This window comes from Equus caballus, chromosome 1 (genome assembly GCF_041296265.1).
Source record: "Equus caballus isolate H_3958 breed thoroughbred chromosome 1, TB-T2T, whole genome shotgun sequence".
NCBI lineage: Eukaryota > Metazoa > Chordata > Mammalia > Perissodactyla > Equidae > Equus > Equus caballus.
In genome coordinates this window covers 171,917,533-171,936,421 of record NC_091684.1, presented here as the reverse complement: position 1 = coordinate 171,936,421, position 18,889 = coordinate 171,917,533, and the positions used below count along the sequence as shown (strand labels likewise).

At 40.8% G+C, this 18,889-nt stretch overlaps 1 gene segment (V, D, J or C); it reads right to left on the bottom strand.

The window, feature by feature from the left end:
* Positions 1–13,664: 13,664 nt before the first annotated feature.
* LOC100072825 (T cell receptor alpha variable 4-like) lies at positions 13,665–16,926 on the bottom strand. The segment is given in 3 exon segments: positions 13,665–14,921; positions 15,959–16,291; positions 16,731–16,926. Coding segments are annotated over 3 exon segments (459 nt in total).
* Positions 16,927–18,889: the final 1,963 nt, after the last annotated feature.

Genomic DNA, 18,889 nt, shown 5'->3' with positions numbered 1-18,889 from the left:
AAAGAGAGGAAGATTGGCAACAGATGTTAGCTGAGGGTCAGTCTTCCTCACCAAAAAAATAAATAAGCAAATAAAGGGTAACATCTGATTTCAGGAAAATATTTCCTTTTACCACAAATATAAGGGGATTGGGGGGTAGAAGAAAATGCCACCTCAGAATGTGACGCTTTGGCTTGTGGATTTTTTTGAGCTAAAGACAATCGGAGCCCAGCAGACTCAGGAAGAATTTTTACCTCCCCCTTAAGTGCCTGAAAGCATTTAGATAGAGACCATGTACCAGAAAGAGCTATTACCAGAGATACCTTTTTATATCAGAAAGACTTATCTGCACAGTATGGCAAACATTTGTTTACTGAACGTTTGTTCTTCTCATCTTCTTGTGAATTGTCTTCTTCCCCTTTGGAGCCCCAGACCCCTACCCCCTTCACCTAAGCTCAGGATGGTATATAAGACTCAATCACCTGGCTACCAGAGAGTCTCATATTGATATGGGGCTCCCATATGTATGAAAGCTGTTTTTCTCCTATTAACTTGTCTTATGTCAATTTAATTATTAGGCAAGCCAAAGAATCTAGAAGGGGAGAAGGGAAAAGTTTTCCAACTCCACAAGATTATCAAAGAAGAAGTAAAATAGTAACATAAAATCAGTCATGAATCCTTAAAAATTTAGATTTTATAAGATTTGACAAATGTGAATTGCTCAGGTTAGGATATGCTATTAAGTGGAAGTTAGTCAAAATATCAGTCTGCGGGGTCTTAATTTTTTTTTTTTTTAAGATTTTTATTTTTTCCTTTTTTCTCCCCAAAGCCCCCCCGGTACATAGTTGTGTATTCTTCGTTGTGGGTTCTTCTAGTTGTGGCATGTGGGACGCTGCCTCAGCGTGGTCTGATGAGCAGTGCCATGTCCGCGCCCAGGATTCGAACTAACGAAACACTGGGCTGCCTGCAGCGGAGCGCGCGAACTTAACCACTCGGCCACGGGGCCAGCCCCTGCGGGGGTCTTAATTTTTAACAAGACTTTAATGGAGAAAGTATACCTGATGTTAGCCATGATTTATCCGGATGACAGGATTCTTTTTTAATTTTCTATTTTATATTTTTTGGGGTTTTTGTCCTATAACACGCAGTTAATATTTTTATAACCATGAAAAGTTGATAATTGCTATTAAGAGATAACAATCTTTTCATCAAGAAGGGTATTCTTTGACATTGACACTAAGATGTCCTTGATAGGAGAGAACTCTGAATGGTCCATAAAGTCAACCCAAAAACCCGATATCTAACTAAGAAATCACTAACTCCCCTTAATTGTTGATGCAAAATGTTCTAGTATTTACCAGGCCATTTTGAAACTGATCTTCTTTTAGGATGTTTAAAATGTCTATATGTTTAAAACACAATACAGACTCGAAGGTCTATAGCCAAAAAAATGAAGTGGGGTTTCAGCCTCAGTCTCAGGTTTGGAAGACTAAAGAGATAATAGAAAAGATCAGCAAAAGTAAGTGACAGGTTTTTGAAAAAGATAAAATAGATAAACCTTTAGCTAGTCTCATCAGGAAAGAAAGATAGAGGACTCAAATAAAATCAGAATTGAAGGAGGCAACATTACAACTGATATCACAGAAATACAAAGGATCATAAGAGACTGCTATGAACAATTATACACCAATAAATTGACCAACGTAGATGAAATGTGTAAATTACTGGAAACATACAACCCACTAAGACTGAATCAGGAAGAAATAGAAAATATGAGCAGACCAGCTACTAGTAAGGAGATTAAAACAGTAATCAAAAACATCCCAACAAACAAAAGTCCAGGACAAGGTGATTTCATGAAGGAATTCTACCAAACATTTAAATAAGAATTTATACCAATTCTTCTCAAACTCTTCCAAAAAATAGAAGAGGAGGGAACACTTTCAAATTCATTTTATGAGGTCAGTGTTACCCTGATACCAAAACCAGACAAGGATACTACAAGAAAAGAAAATTGCAGGCCAATATCCTTGATGAACATAGATGCAAAAATCCTTAACTAAATATTAGCAAACCAAATTCAACAGTTCATTAAAAGAATCATACACCCACCATGATCAAGTTGGAATTATCTCTTGGAGGCAAGGATGGTTCAACAGGTACAAATTAGCGTGATACACCACATTAACAGAATGAAGGATAAAAATCATATGATCATCTCAATAGGTGCAGAAAAAGCATTTGACAAAACACAACATTCATTCATGATAAAAAACTCTCAATAAAATGGGTACAAAATAAACATATCTCAACATAATAAAGGCCATATATGAGAACCCACAGCTAACATCATACTCAACAGTGAAAAGCTGAAAATTTTCCTGTAAGATCAGGAACAAGACAAGGGCACCCACTTTCACCACTTTTATTCAAAATAGTATGGAAGTCCTAGCCAGAGAAATTAGGCAAGAAAAAGAAATAAAAGGCATTAAGATTGGAAAAGAAGAAGTAAAACTCTATTTGCAGAAAATGCGATTTTCTATACAGAAAACCCTAAAGATTCCTCCAAGAGGGTGTTAGACCTAATCAATGAATTCAGTGAAGTGTCAGGATACAAATCAATATACAAGTATCAATTGCATTTCTATACACTAACAAAATATCTGAAGAAGAAATTCAGAAAGTAATCCCAATTACACTTGCATCAAAAAGAATAAAGTACCTAGGAATAAATTTAAGTATACAAATTTACAACTAGTAGATAGAGAAGTACTAGAGACATAATGCACACCATAGTGATTATAGTCAACAATACTGTATTACAAACTTCAAAACTAAGAGACTAGATCTTAATTGTTCTCACCACAAAAAAGAAATAATAATTATGTGACATGATGTAGCTAACGCTCTAGTAGTAATCATATTGTGATATATTTATACATCAAATCAAAATGTTGTACACCTTAAACTTGCACAATACATCAATTATATCTAATTTTAAAAAGCCTGATGGAGGAGAGAAATCTTGAATACATTCACAAATTTCAAATTCACTGTCATAAGCTTAATCCAGGCTATTACCACCCCTCACCTGAACTATTGCAGCAGTCTTCTAACTGGTCTCCTTACTGTGTTTCACCCTACAATCCGTTCTCTACATAGCAGTAAATGTGACAATATTAAAACACAAATCAGATTATGGCAACATGGAGCATTCATTCAGTCAATGGTTTTGACACTATACTCAGAATAAAATTCAAACTCCTTACAAGTATCTGAATGATCTGGCCCCAGATTACTTCTTCTATCTTTCTTATACTCCTGATTTTCACCCCTCATTAATTGGCTAGCTTTGCCTAGTTCTTTCTTATCCTTCAAGTCTCAGATTAAAAGTTATATTTTCACAAAAACTTGTACATGAATGTTCATAGCAGCATTATTCATAATAGCCAAAAAGTGGGAATAATCCAAACGTCCATCAATTGACAAAAAACCAAAATGTAGTTTATCTATACAATGGAATATTACTCAGCCTTAAAAAATGAATGAAAATCTGAGACATGCTACAACATGGGTGACCCTGGATGACATTATGCTAAAGTGAAATAAGCCAGACACAAAAGGACAAATATTGTACAATTCATTCCACTTATATGAGATGCCTAGAATAGGCAAACTACTTACTTATATGACATAAATCTGTATATTTCAAACCTTGGTGAGTGGACTCAGTAGGCAGAAAGAATATTCCTGGAAGCAATTCCTACACCAGGAATGGCTAGCAGATTTTCAACTATACACAGAAGTCACTGTGAATTCATAACTATATCTTACTTAATGCAAATTAAATGTGTTGTCAACTCAATCTCACCTTGGCCTGATTCCCAAAAGTGTCTGAAGCCACTCCAACACCACTGAAACAAGGGAAAGCCTGATAGAGAGGTAACTAGTATGGGAAGAGACTGGTTTTAACCAATTGTTGTTAAAATAGCTTACTTTTGAAATGTCCACATAAAGACCATGTGACCACACTATAGGATTCCTCCTGGCACTGGTCTCCATCAGGTCTCCATTGGGTCTCATTGGGTTCTTTAAAAGCTCTTCCTGTCTTTGTACCATAGTCTTGCCCTACCCTCCCCCCGTGAGCCATCTCAGAGCATAGACTGCAATCCTTCTAAAATATAAATTAGATTAGACTGCCCTATTTAAAACCCTTCAAATGCTTCGCATTACATGTAGAATAAAATTTGAACCTAACCATAATGGTACAAGGCCACATATGATCAGGCCCCTGACTCCCTCTTTGCCGTTATCATCTACCACTCTCCTCACTACCTTCTGGGAACATCAGCCTTCTTTCACAGATATACCAAACTTGCTTCTGCCTAATGACCACTGTTGCATTTGAAAATTCTTCCTCATCCCATGTCTTAGCACCTGCTTTTTTGTCATTTTTTTTGTCATTCAAGACTCAGTTCATATATCACCACTCCAGAGAGCTCCATGACCACTGTGAATCTCTTTCCCATCACCCTGTTTTATTTTCTTAATGTCACTTGTGTTTTGAAGTCATTTGTTCAATTGTTTCCTTGTTCTATTTCCCCACACAGTAGAATAAAAATTCCAGATGTGCAGGAAACTTGTCTATGTTGTGGAATAAGTTACCTTCAATCACTACACCAGTGCCTATCATATTGTCCTACAAAATAAATACATGTTGAATGAATATATGAATGAACTCCAAATGAAATAATTTTGGCTACTTCTCTCAGAGAAAAGAAAGCAAACCCCTGGTTGCCTAGTAGGGCCTGAGTCTGGGGTTGAATCGTGGGATGACCTTGGCCTCGTTTGTCTTCTTAACCAGTGTTGCCTGAGTCACTGAGACCTGCTGGAGGTGGGTGGTTCTGTAGAACAGAAGACAAGGGATAAACCATCACTTCATAGGGACCTCAAATGACAGTTTCGTTAGAAGTCACTAATTAGAAACCGTCAAAATTTGTTTCTTTATTTGTTGACTTTTCTGGAAACATTCTGCATATTTATCACTGTAAATAATTTGGTTTACATGTTTCTGAAAAGGTAGTAAGAGAGCGGGAATTAAGAATGTGGGATCTGAAGTCAGATTACTTCTCTTCCAATTCTGCCATTTAGCAACTTGACCTTGTAAAATCATTTAAATTTTTACTTTTTAAGCTTCTTTCCCTTGTTGTGAAAAAAACAAATGAAGACAACACAGTATCTGCATCATAAGGTGTTATGGAGATTAAGTGATACTAAAGAGGTTTGCGCAATGCTCATTGCATGTAAGTATTTCCTAAACATTAGCTACTTTGCTATTATATTGCTTATTCAGGACCTCCAAGCATCAGAAGTTATGAATACAAGTATGACAATGCTTTTTGGGTTTTTTTGAGGAAGATTAGCCCTGAGCTAACATCTGCTGCCAATCCTTTTTTTGCTGAGGGAGATTGGTCCTGAGCTAACATCCATGCCTGTCTTCCTCCACTTTATATGTGGGATGCCTGCCACCGTATGGCTTGACAGTGGTGCATAGCTCCACGCCCGCAATTGGAACTGGTGAACCCCAGGCCGCCAAAGTGGAGCCCACGAACTTAGCCACTATTCCACCAGGCCAGCTGGACAATGCTCTTTTTTATCTTCCTTAAAACCTGAGCCATATGTTAATATTAAAAGGTAAGTTGTACCAGCAGCACATGAACGTTTGTAAGTTTCTCACCATAGTAACATATTTAGTGTATGCTCACTGATACTCTAAATTCAACTCTGAACTGGATACTTGCACTGTTTACTTAAACGTGGGTTTGAATCTTGCCATTGTTTTTAGAACCTCTGAGAACTCCTAGTTAGTATTATATAGTTATAAGCATAGAAAGAATTAAAATACTGACAAAATGAATCAGGAAACCTAAGTCTGTGCAACGCTGCTGTCCAAGTCTTCCCCATGGCAGAGCAGCGGCTGCAGGCCCGGCTGCAGTTTGGGCACAGGCTGCAGATCACCCGGGAGCACTGTGCCCCCGCTGCACAGAGGTAGGCGGCTGAGTCTTCCACTCAGGAGGCTGTGATGTGCAGGGTACTGTACAGTTCCTTAGGATTCATTGTGGAGTTTAATCTTCCATTCTGCTTCATCCCTGAAGTCATGAAAAGCAGACTGATGAGGTCATCCCCAGGATTCTGTCTGAACCACTGCACAGGGTTCACTGTGAAAAAGAAATTGCACCTCAGAGTGGAGCTGGTTCCCTTCTGGAGGCTCAGGGCTGAAGGACTCTGCTCCACCTTCACCCCTCACACGCCTGCTGGAAAGAGAAAGACAAACACATATAATGTTACTAGGGAGTGATTGATGAAGTTTGTAAACCTCTAAAATAACCCAAGAAATACCCAGGAAGGAGTCGGACCATCTAGGAGCTCTATGTCAGCTCTCCCTTCTCTCCTTCCCACTGTCAGCTGTGGAACACCCCCCACTCCTCCAGCTGGGACAGCCCCAACTCACAGCAAACCTGGACCCACAGAAGCCCCAGCAGAGCTCCCAATGTCTCTTCATGACCCCTTGTGCTGTTGCTGGGTGCCTTCACCCGGCTCTGGAGGATGTCGAGTCTTGAGTTCAGACAAATTTTGTTCTTACAGTCAGTAAGTTCCACTAGAATCACTGAGCACCAATCACACACACACACACCTGAGCTTTGTGATTTCGCTTCTTAACAGGAAACTCCACCCGTGATGGCGCAGTCCAGGCTGAGCGTATAGTGTCTCTCAGGTACGTGGACATGGGCAGGGGAAGCAGTAAAGCAACATATCCAACATTTCCAGCCTTTTTTGGAGAACTGTTTTAGGAAGGAAAGTGAAAGTTTGGATGGAGGGTAAGAAAAGTGAGATGACATCTCAGAAGGAACCAGGGTGTCATCTGGGTTAATATGTCCTGGAAGATCTTGGTTTCAGGGACTCCACTTTCTAAACAAGAGTCAAAGCATGTAGTTTGATAAAGAATTTGAGAATTTATTTATATGGAATGTCTAACAAAAGAATACTGTTTCATGGTACATATTTTGTTAATTTCCTTTGTTAGAAAAGTAAATACAAATAAATGAAATTAGACTAGTTTTGTAAATCTAGAAACTATAGATTTATATTCATACATGAACATAGCATATGTCTACAATGAGACTTTGTTTGGCAGGAAAAGAAATAGAACATGTATAGGATGTCCGCTTGATCTCATTCCCACCTTCTCCTTCTCCCATCCAACGTTTTCCCCTATCTGCGCATCTACATGACTGATCTGCCCCATGAACATGAGGTGAGGGCCATGTTTTGCAGTTCAAACAAACGTTTCTCTTTTTTCCCCCAGTCTTGTCTTACACCTCTCCCTTTTCTCCTCTCTTTATTTATATTCCTTATTTCCCTCAATTCTTTGTCTTTTTCCTCAGAGGAGATAAAGGAGAAGAAATTTCATTGGAGATATTGGGATAATTTCTAACTCAGTGGAGCAGAAGTTCATTTTAAGAATTTTTAGTTATAAAAATTAGGAAAAAAGGAAATAGATCATATAGATATTTTCTACTGGAGCCTCCAGCCCCTCTTGGCTCTAACAGATGTCTACTCTCAGCTGTGCTCCAATAATCATCTCTGTCATATTATCATAGCCCAGGCACTCCTCAGCCTGATCCAGTGACAGATTTATGGAGATCTGAGCTTTATCTTTTTGAGCTTGTGATAAAATGGAAGAGCTGAGTAAATGACAGGAACACTCAGTGAATATTCTCCCTATAAGCATAGTGATTTCATTTTTTCACATTTTCCTCTGTCCCTTCCTCTAGGTGTTGTTAATCCTCATCTCCCCATTCAGTTTGTCAAATATTCATACACAGATGGGACCTTAAGAAAAGTTCCTCAGCTAGAGTGAAGCCTAAGATGCCCTTAAAGGATTAAAACCACCAGTGTAGACTGTCACAGTACTCTCCTGTCTTGTCACAGATCGCTTGGCAATCCCCACACAAAACAGTCTCAGCCACTGTCCCATTTGAAGGGATTCTCTGAGCTAGTTCCAGTCTCTGGTCTGCTGGGGACATTGTGTTTTTCTCATAAAGTGTCCTTTTCTCATGAATCCTGATTCTTTGAAGATTAAGTAAAGACCATGTCAGCACAGGAACTAAGCAGTTTAGTCCCCTCTGCCCTACTTGTCTTTATAGAACATGAGATCTTACTGAAAACACCCCAGGTTGATCCCTTGAGTCACTGAAAGCCTCAGATTCACCAGAAGTTTGTGTTCAGCTCCCCCTGCAGTCGCAGGCACTGTGTCACTCACAGCACAGAAGTACTCAGCCGAGTCGCTCCAATGGGCTGAGGGTTTCTTCAGGTGAAAGGAGGTTTCATTCTTCCTAAATTCAGCCTTGAAACCTTTGATGCCTGGAACAAGGCTGTTTCCAGATGTGTACTTGAGGAGAAGCTGGAGTCCTTGGTTGGGATACTGCACGTACCAGAACAGATACAGTGAAACAGAAGATGAATAGTTGCACCTCAGCTCCAGAGGGGCTCCTTCAGAGACAGTGATGTGCACGTCAGGCTGGGTCACTGACTGGGCTCCGGTTCCTCCTGAAACATCAGTGCTGTGTCAGTGAGACCAGGACAGACTTACCTATTAACAGAAGGTGTCTCTATCAGAGTCCAGTTGCAATACTGTACTTCTAGGGAACAAGGGGATGAAATGGAATTTTACTTACTCAGGGAAAAAAGTATCATAAGCACCAGTACAGGAACCAAGCTCATGGCTGAGCAGTGAAGAAGCTGTGGGATCCTTTTCAAAGATTTTCCCTGAGCAGGAAACAGCACTCTTGGAACAAGGAAGAATGTGTATGGTTGGTGCTCTAGAATCCTGCCTAAGCACGTTCCAGAGATGTTTGGAAGAGTCTCTTCCTTGAAAAATCTGGATGTTTTCTGACTTCTGAATCCTCTTCATATGTCACTGTCTGCAAAGAGCTCCAGCTGGGCACCTCAGCCAGCTCTCTGAAGGAGAGGCTGAAGGAATGACACAGTTCTCTAGTTGTAATTCTAGTTTGTGCAGCATCGCCCTCTGGAGGCCAAACAGAAGTAGCTCTTCTCACAAGCCTTGGTGTACCCTTTGCTGTTTCAGGCATCTTTAGAGAGGGACTCAGAAAGGAACAGGCTGTGCAATCTTCTCACATCAGGTAATTCAAGAATATTCCTCCCTTTCAACTGAAACCATGTATAGTAATAATCATCACTGATGCACCATTTTTATTGTCCTTATGATTTCAGAGACCTGATCTGATTTGAGGTTTTGACACTTCCTCCTTCTCTAATAAGTGAGTGTGTGACTCTCTATGGTCCATACTGTTCATCCCAGGTATGGAGACACATGAGAAAAGAGAAACTAAGAGACTTCACAGAAAAGGATGCTGTATTTTGTCAAATGATTTTTTTGCAGCTATTGAGATGATCATATATTTATCTTTCATTCTATTAATGTGGCATATCACATTGATCGATTTGCTCGTGCATCCCAGACATAAATCCCACTTGATCATGGTTTACGATCCTTTCAATGTGTTGTTGAATCCGGTTTGCAGGTATTTTCTTGAGAATTTTGCATCCATATTCATCAGGAATATTGTTCTATAATTTTCTTTTCTTCTAGAGCCCTTATCTGCCTTTGGTATCAGGGTCATACTGGTCTCATAAAAGGAATTTGGGAGTGTTCTCTCCCAAAAACCATAGGTTTTTAATGAGTTTGAGAAGGATTGCTGTTAATTCTTGTTTGAATGTTTGATAAAATTCACCAGTGAAACCAATGGCTCTTAAGATTTTTTTTGTTGGGAGATTTTTTATTACAGTTCCTATTTCCCTACTCACTATAGCTCAGTTCAGATTTTCTATTTCTTCATAATTCAGTCTTGGTAGGCTGCATGTTTCTAAGAATTTGTATGTTTTTTCTAGGTTATCTTTCTCCTGCTTGGTCAAGTCTGCTGTTGAAGCTCTCTGCTGAATTCTTCAGTTCAGTCATTGTATTCCTCAACTCTAGGATTTCTGTTTGGTTTCTTTTAACGGTTTCTAGCTCTTTGTTGAACTTCTTGTTTTTTTTAAGATTTTATTTTTTTTCCTTTTTCTCCCCAAAGCCCCCCAGTACATAGTTGTATATTCTTCATTGTGGGTCCTTCTAGTTGTGGCATGTGGGATGCTGCCTCAGCATGGTTTGATGAGCAGTGCCATGTCCGCGCCCAGGATTTGAACCAACAAAACACTGGGCCGCCTGCAGCAGAGCGTGTGAACTTAACCACTCGGCCACAGGGCCAGCCGCTGAACTTCTTGTTTTGTTCATGTATTGTTTTCCTAATTTCATTTAGTTGTCTATCTGAGTTTTCTCTTAGTGCACTGAATTTCCTAAAGAGGATCATTCTGAGTTCTTCAGACAATTCATAGATCTTCATTTCTTTACGGTTAGTCATTGGAACTTTATTAGTTTCCTCTGGTGGTTGATTATCCATGGTCCTTAATTATTCATGATCCTTGTAGCGTTGCATGCATGTCTTGACATTTAAAGAAGTAGACACCTCTTCCAGGCTTTACAGACTGGCTTCAGCGGTCAAAGCCCTTCACCAGTCAGTTTGTCCAGAGATTCTGGGTGGGCCATCTGGTGGTGTTTGGGGGCAGACGCTGCTGGAGTCCTTGGACACCCTGGTGCTGGAGTGGATCAAAAGCCTAGGTCCACAGTAGTCAGGCTGGTGCTGGGAAGTTGGAACTCTGGGTTTACAGGTGACGATTGGGAGCCTGGTGCCACAGAAGCTGCCCAGGGCCAGAGCTGGCTCATGCTTGAGTGAGCTGGGAGCCTGGCTTCATGGGAGCCCACTAGGAGCCTGGTGCCACAGGAGTCAGCCAGCACCAGGGTGAGACAGAAGCCTGTGTTACAGGAGTCCATCAGGATCTTGGGGTGACAGGAGCCACCTGGAGCTGCATGAGCTGGCAGATAGCAGTATGGGTCAAGGGCCTGGTGCCCTCTGGGAACCTGGAGCTGAGGAACCTGCCTGGAGCCCTGGGAGCTACCTGGGGTCACTGGCGCTAGTAGATGCTAGGGTGAGCCAGGGGGCCTGGGTTTGCAGGAGTCCATGGGGAACCTGGTGCCACAGGAGCTACCTGAGATGGCAGAAGGCACCTGGGGTCACTGGAGCTGGCAGACACCAGCTTAAGCAGGGGGAGGCTTGGGTTAGCAAGAGCCCTCAGGGAACCACCTAGGGTGCAGGAGTCCACCTGGTGCTGGAGCAGGCCAGCCCTAGGGTCCGCTGTGAAGTCAGGCACTCACTTTACTCTCCTCCCACAGGGAAGGTATCTCTCTCCACACAGGACCGCCTGGGCTTGGGGCACGGCTGATGGTGATGACGTGAGTCTATCTTCCCCTTCCCTCCTCAATGCATATTTTCTCCTGTCTGTGCTTCACTCAGGCACAGCAGTCCCTCACCCGTAACCCTTGGCTCTCGGGATGACAGATGGTTGTTCAAATTGATGTTTCTGGAGGGAGATGAGTGGTAGAAATTTTTATGCCACTATTTTGCTGACATCACTCCAAGCTTTATCCTGTCTAAATCAAAACTTTAATACTTCATTCAGTTCAAAGCTTCTTTTGTTCCCACACACATGGACATATGTAAATAATGAATGTTCTAGAGCCAGGCTTTACTTGCCAAGCCAGAAAGACAAACTTCTATATAAAAATTTCAGTAAAATGTGAAAGGAAGTCAAATGACCCTGGAATGGATATTAGTCTCCTCAGAGGAAACACTTCCAAATGCTGGTATTTAAAGCTTTCAGAAAAATAGCTGCATCTTTACCTAATTGCTTTCAGCCAAAGCCTACCCACTTACAAGCCCTTGCCACCTACATGGATCTCCAATTAGCTTTTTTTAACTACTTCATTCTTAAATGACTAAGTAAGCCAGGGACCAGCAGAAATTTAGAGAAAGCCTGCAATATGAATAATGAACATCAAGATAAACAAATTTGAAATTACCCTAAAGATAACAGAGATAATTCAGTAAACAGAAAAAAAAAATGACAAAAATTCTAATTAACAGTCTCAAAGAAATGTAACTAAACTACCAGATCATGTTGGAACAGAAGAATAATGGCCTCTATGAAGAAAGGTAATTTGACAGAATAAATTATATGAGGAATTTGAAAAGAGATTGATATCAGGATAAAAAGTAGGAGAAAAAAGAGGCAACAAGAAACCCCATGGAAAAGGAAAAGCTGTACAAGAAAGAATATGTAGTATAGAATACTGTTCACTTATGGTTATAGTCATAATGCCTACCCTGTTGTTGATTTTCAACTTTAAGAATCAACTCGTGCAGAGGATCTGATCTAACCCTCAAAAGACAATCACCCAGGGGCCGGCCTGGTGGCATAGTCGTTAAATTCACACACTCCACTTCGGCAGCCTGGAGTTTGTTGCTTTGGATCCTGAGCGTGAACCTAGCACCACCTATCAAGCCATGCTGTGGCAGGCGTCCCACATATAAAAAGTAGAGGAAGATGGGCACAGATGTTACCTCAGGACCAATCTTCCTCAGCAAAAAGAGAAAGATTGGCTGCAGACATTAGCTCAGGGCTAATCTTTCTCAAAAAAAAAAAAAAAAAAAAAGACTATCACCCAATATATTTCAAAGTATTAGCTTATAGAAATCTTTCAATCTTATCTACACATGGTCAATTTATTACTTACCTATAATTAATATTCTTATGTTTATGAAACAATTCCAAACATGTGTATACCAAAATGTAAGTTATGGTTATCAGAAGATGTTGAGATATGGGGGCATTTTTATTGCTTTGTCCATTTTATTTATCGTTGTTTTCTAAATTTTCTACAATGACTATTGTAGTACTCTGTTAAATTGCTGATTCTCGATGAATCATGCTTTTCAATATTAACAGTCTTATATAGCTTATATAGGTCCCCCCACTGAATCTGGGCTGGCCCCATAGTTCACATAGCTGATAGAATGCAGGAAGAGTGATGATGTACCAGTCCTGACTTAAGCTTAAGCAAGCAGTTCTCCTTTTGCACTCTTAGGAGCTTCCATGTAAAAAATTCAACTACCGTGCTGGAGACGCCATGTGAAGAGACCACATGGAAATAGCAATCATACAATATATTTTTAAAATCACACACACACACACACACACACACCACATGTGCGTCTGTGCACATGTGAGCCTGGGGATGCATCTGAGTAATGAAGTGTAGGTGCCTGTAATGTGCTCAGTGCAGTGGTGAGATCTAATCTGGACCCTACTCTGAGTACTTGATAAATACTTCTGCTTCTCATCACTATAATGGAAGCCCTTTCACTAAATAAGAACAGGGCTGTGTGCTTTGATAGACTGTTGACTGCCGGAAACCCAGACCAAAACTCATCCTGATCTCTGTATTTATACAAAGCTCTGAACATTTTGTAATCATTCATTCCTACAGACTCTCTTTGGCCTGGAGGCAGAGAGTTACTCATCCACCCCGGGAGTCCAGAGTCACCAATCATTCCATGAGCCATCATTTATCAACTCACACTTGAAAGCCTTGCCCTGGGGACCATTTGGCAAAGAAGTCATATGATCTTTCTACAGAGAAACAACTGATCAATTCATTGATTTTTGTTCAGAGATAACAAGACCAAGAGTTTTATCTCCCCCCAAAATTCTTATATTTGTTTAGGTATTTTTCAATTCATCAAGAGCCTGAAGACACAAGATTTTATGTCATCCTTCAAACAGCTTTGCAGATCAGGTTTAATAACTTCATTATACAGAAATGATAATGTGGGATATTGATAGCATTTGTCTGATGAGTTCTGGTTAAGTGCAGGACCTTGGTGTGCTATTATTTTAGCCTCATAATAATGTTGGAAAATAGTATTATGATCCCCATTTTATAGAGAAGGTGTTGAAGCTCAGATACCATAAGTATTTGACCAAGGTCAAACCATTAAGAATCTCAGATTCATACCCAGAAATGCTTGGCTTCGAAGCTTATTCTTTTTCCACTCTATTTTGTTACAAAGGGGATGTAGCAAGGATGAAGTACAACTAGAATTAGAATTTACTGCTTCTAATCCCAGTGCTCTTTCTACCATCCCTCAATGGCTTTTGTCCAAAGTGCTCAACATGGGGATTCCTGTTGATAAAATTAGAACTTAAAATTAAGCCTAATTGTGTTGTTTCTTCATAGTCAGTGACTCCTTGAAAGGACCTGGGCCATACTCCTGCTTCCCCCATCTCCACGACAGGGCTCTTTTCCTCTAGCCTACAACCAAGACATCATCCAACTGAGAAACCATGAACAAGGGTGGGATGAAACTCCAAGTGGGATAGAGAACTTTTCGAACATTTACTCAGGCCAATATTACATCTATAATTTCCTTTAGGTGGAAATTCCTTTAGACAGAATAGTCTAATGTCTTCCTTAGATAAGCACACATGGCCTCTCAGATATGTGTATCTATTTTCATAAGTAGATAGAAACAATACAGAGCTTCCCCTCTACCCCGCCATCTCAACTCTCATGTCAGTGTGGCTGGACCCTCCACCACTCGTTTGGGCAGAGGCTCCAAGGACCTGGGGATCACTGTGAACCTGCTGTGCAGATTTCAGTGATGGAATCTCCAGGATCCAGATGTGTGATGTGCAGGGGGGTGTATTTCTTGTCTTTGTTCAAATGCTGTGAATCTTCTTTCCTCTTTTTCACCATTTGGGAGTATAAGAATCAGAAACCCTAGGCTTTTTCCACGATATTGTCTGTACCACATGAAGTACTGGAAATAGTGGGTCTTCTTAAGTGCAGCTGAGAGAAGAGCTGGCTCTGTCCTGAACACTCAGTGACTCAGCGCTCTGCTTCACCTTCAGCAGGTTCCTCATCCCTGTTTAGAAAGATATCAGCCAAAGGAGGTGAGTTGATGGGCTCTGATGCTCTACAATTGTTTGTTTTTCCATGCTACTATTCCCCCACCAAACCCTAAGATGAGCTAGATGGAAACACCCTCCCCTCCCATAGTCTAGCCCTATAGGTCTCAATAGAAAATATTGTCAAATATTGCTTTCTTTATTGCCAAAATCAAAGACAACAACCTTCCATCAAAATAATAATAATAACAAAAATGCCCTCACAGTCCTGATGAAATCACAGGAGCACTAGCAAGATTCCCAGGAACTCTGCCATTATTCCTGTCTCCCTTGTTCCCCCAAAGGACCCAACTCTGAAAAGAGATAATGACCCAGAATCTCTGTTCCTGCTTCAGACATTGCAAAAACAGTCTATCATACCAATCAGAAACAAAAACTCTCCCCACCCCCTCCTCTACCATCATCTTCACTCTCCTTACCAAAACATCCACAACAGGAGAATGGGACAAAAGAAAAGAGAAAGAGAGGCAACAGAAAGAGTGAGAGATGTAAATTCAGAGACTTGTAAACCATCTTGTGGATGTTTTAAAATGGACTAATAAATGTTCAAAATTTGTGTGACAATAAATAATCTGACACTTTGGCTAAATTTTTCAAAAGCTAAGAATCACGTTCACATTGCATGCAGTGTGCATGTAAGTGTGTGTAGTGTGTGTGCATAATGTGTGTGTGCAATGTGTATGTGTCCACACAGGAACTGAGGAACACCAGTGAGCTAAGCAACAATAGTATAAATACTAAGATTCCCTCATTTTGAATAATGGAGCAGCTCAGGGACAATGGTGACATGAAGACATTGTAGCATATGCTTTTTTATACTTTTTGAATTTTAGACCATGTATGTAGAATATCTATTTAAGAAATACATAAGATCAAAATTTTTTAAAATAGCAAAAGAATACGTGGCTTCACTAATATCTTCTGAAAGTAAAAAAGTAAATTAACATTTTGGAAAGCACTACTTTTGGGCTTCCCCCTGGGCTGTGACACCCACCCCACAGGAGGTTACTGCACAGGTGCAGCCCCGTCTGTCTCACTGTGGCATTCACGATGCAGTAGTACACAGCGGTGTCTCTCAGGGTAGCCAGGGGCAGGCTCAGGGTGCTGGACTTCCTGTCGTGAGGGATGAACAGAATTGCCACTTCATTTTTCACTGTTTCCTTAAAACCTTGAATAACAAATTGTGGTCCCTGGTTGGGGAACTGTCGGTACCAGAGGATGTACTCATTTGTAGCAATGTCGGTGTGGTTACAGGTTATGTTCACCTCTTGTCCTTCATATGAGTCAATGAAAATGGGCTGGGTGGTCTTAGCGAGGCTCAAAGTCCCTGTGGGAGTAAAAACATGAAACTAGTCCCATCCTGAAGCCAAGGTGAATTGAAGATCCAACTCAGCTGCCTCCAGGTTCTCTCTCGCAGTCAAATCCACCCCATACCTACTTCCCCACCAAATACAGACACATAACATTTACTTCATATTTGTGTTTCAGGGCAAACATTTTTTATATTTATTCCAAGGAATTTTAGGAACATGTATACAGAGGGGGCAGGTCTAATTTCTCCCTCCTATGAATGGACCGGGGGCTCAGTAACCCAGAACGTCTTTACCGCCCTGAGACACCTCTCACATAATGCACATAGCTGCCTAGACAAAATAGGACCCCAAAGCAAGACATCAACCTCTTGGATAAAGAGCAATTGTAGCAGGCAAGGTTGCAGATCCTTATCTAGACCAGATCCCATTCTTCTTAACCCCAAAATAACTCACCCAAGATCAGGAGCACCGTCACTCTCGTCACCTGCCTCATATTCTAGGTGTAAACCAGGACCCAGGATTTAGGCTCTGTGCTGAGTCTGAGCCTGGACCTGGATAGAAACCAGAGAAGGAGTGCAGCAGCACCCGCCACAGCCCACACCAGCAGCTCTCACCCGAGCTGTCCCCAGGAGCCAGCCAATCACAGAGCAGCGGCTCCTCAGAATGGGCTTCCTCTCAAGGTTCAACTGAGCACCCAGGAAGAACGGGGGTAAAAACTTCCAGGACAACAGCATAGCAGCCTGGATTTCTTTTTAGATTTTTGTGAAGTTTTAGCTCCTTATAGATTTGGTCTGAATGAAGCAAGTACATGAGAGGGTAGATTCTATCAGGCTCCTTATTTCTCATCATTTTTCCACAGTCCCAGAAGGTGGTCATCTATTGTAGTCAGTCTGACACTCATGGAGCTCTGAGAATAACCCCTCTGACCTTTTATTTTATGCCCAGAAGTCCCCCATTGACCCCTATGTAGCCAAATGAAACAAAGAATCCTAACCTTATCCCACAAAAGAGCAAATGAGGCCATCTGACCTGGACCTTTCATTTCCTGACAGCTTGATGTCCTTTTATAATCTCACTAAATCCATATCTAACACCTGCTTCTCAGATCTCACTTAAAAAAATGTTAAAAAGGGGGCAGACCCCTCACCAGGTCCTACTGACCAGATGGGGTGAGATATTTGATGTAGAATCATTCACCTAACCAGGGAGAAAGTGAGGTGAAGAAGAAGAAACGGCACAAGTTCGGAGTTAGACAGACCTAAATCCAAATGCCAGCTCTGCCACCTTGTGACCTTGGGCAACTCCCTCCTCTGAGCCTCAGTTTCTTCATGTGTAAAACAGGAACAATAATTCCTACTTTAGAGTCAGCCTAAGGCACATAGTCAACAGTAAATTGCAGTTCCTTCCCGTCCCCTCCCTTCTCCTCTGACTCACATGCAGTTTACCATGGCCGGTAGAAAGCAGCTGTGCGCGATTGTATATGTGATTTTTTAAAATATCATTCACTCTTCCTTCAAGAAATGCCCCATATAAACTCAATAACGGTAACACAAAAAAATTTTAAATAACAGCCGTTCAGGAGAAGGGCCAAATCCGAAACACTTCCTAATGTTAACTGAATCAGCCAACTTCAGTAATTAAAACATGTTAGATACTTACATTGATGTGGAAAAGATAGTGGTGTGTTGTTTGAGTTCTTTGTTCATATGATGTGGGAACGGAAAATCATTATAAAATATTTGGGAGGTGCCTCCTCTAGGTCTAGAATTATCCAAGGTATAGTGAGTGAGCAATTTTTCCAGTTTCCCATGCAAAATGTCAGTGAGTGCTGATGACTTCTAATAACATTTTGACAGAGTAGATACCACAAGGCATGGACTAAACAACCAGCTTGCCTTCAGTATCAAGTGGAGGAGAAAGGAAGTACTTACGAGGGAGCCCAAGATGCTAGGACACCTTGTACAGAAATAAAACATTAAAGGGTTACGCTTTAGACTCAATTCGTTGCAACTGCGACCCCTTGTGGCCAATATACTTGGACAGAAGAAATATTTTACAAAACTCAATTGGTCTTAGAACCACAAAACTTATGGAACATCGTATTTCTTTCTTAAATACAGTAGCAGGTAGTTTGTTTTGGTCATGTGGAGCGTGGAGTCTATGTTATGAAATGAAGACTTAGACAAACTGAATTGCAAGCAATTCTCTGGACTTGCTAGTTGTGCAATTTTGTGCAAATCATCCTCTGAGAGGCACAGCTTCTTCATCTCTGTAAGGGAGATTACAGAGTTGGATTAAATGAGTATAAGAAAGTTCCTTCCAAACCACAGTGTTCCATACAAATACAAGCTATGTTTAACATTGGAAATATCACAAGATCAAAATGATCTCACCTTTTCAGGACAACAAGTGGAATGTGATGTTTCTGTGTCACCATCTATTATTTCACTTAGGAGAATATTATTGGATATCAAGCAACTAGAGGAAGAAACACCAAAAGGTTTTCTATGTCTCATGGAATGAAATGTCTTTGGGATGAAACTAATCACTAATGGCTGTGGCGTTATAGGTTGACTTATGTCCTTCCTCTGACCCCCAAAAAAGACATGTTG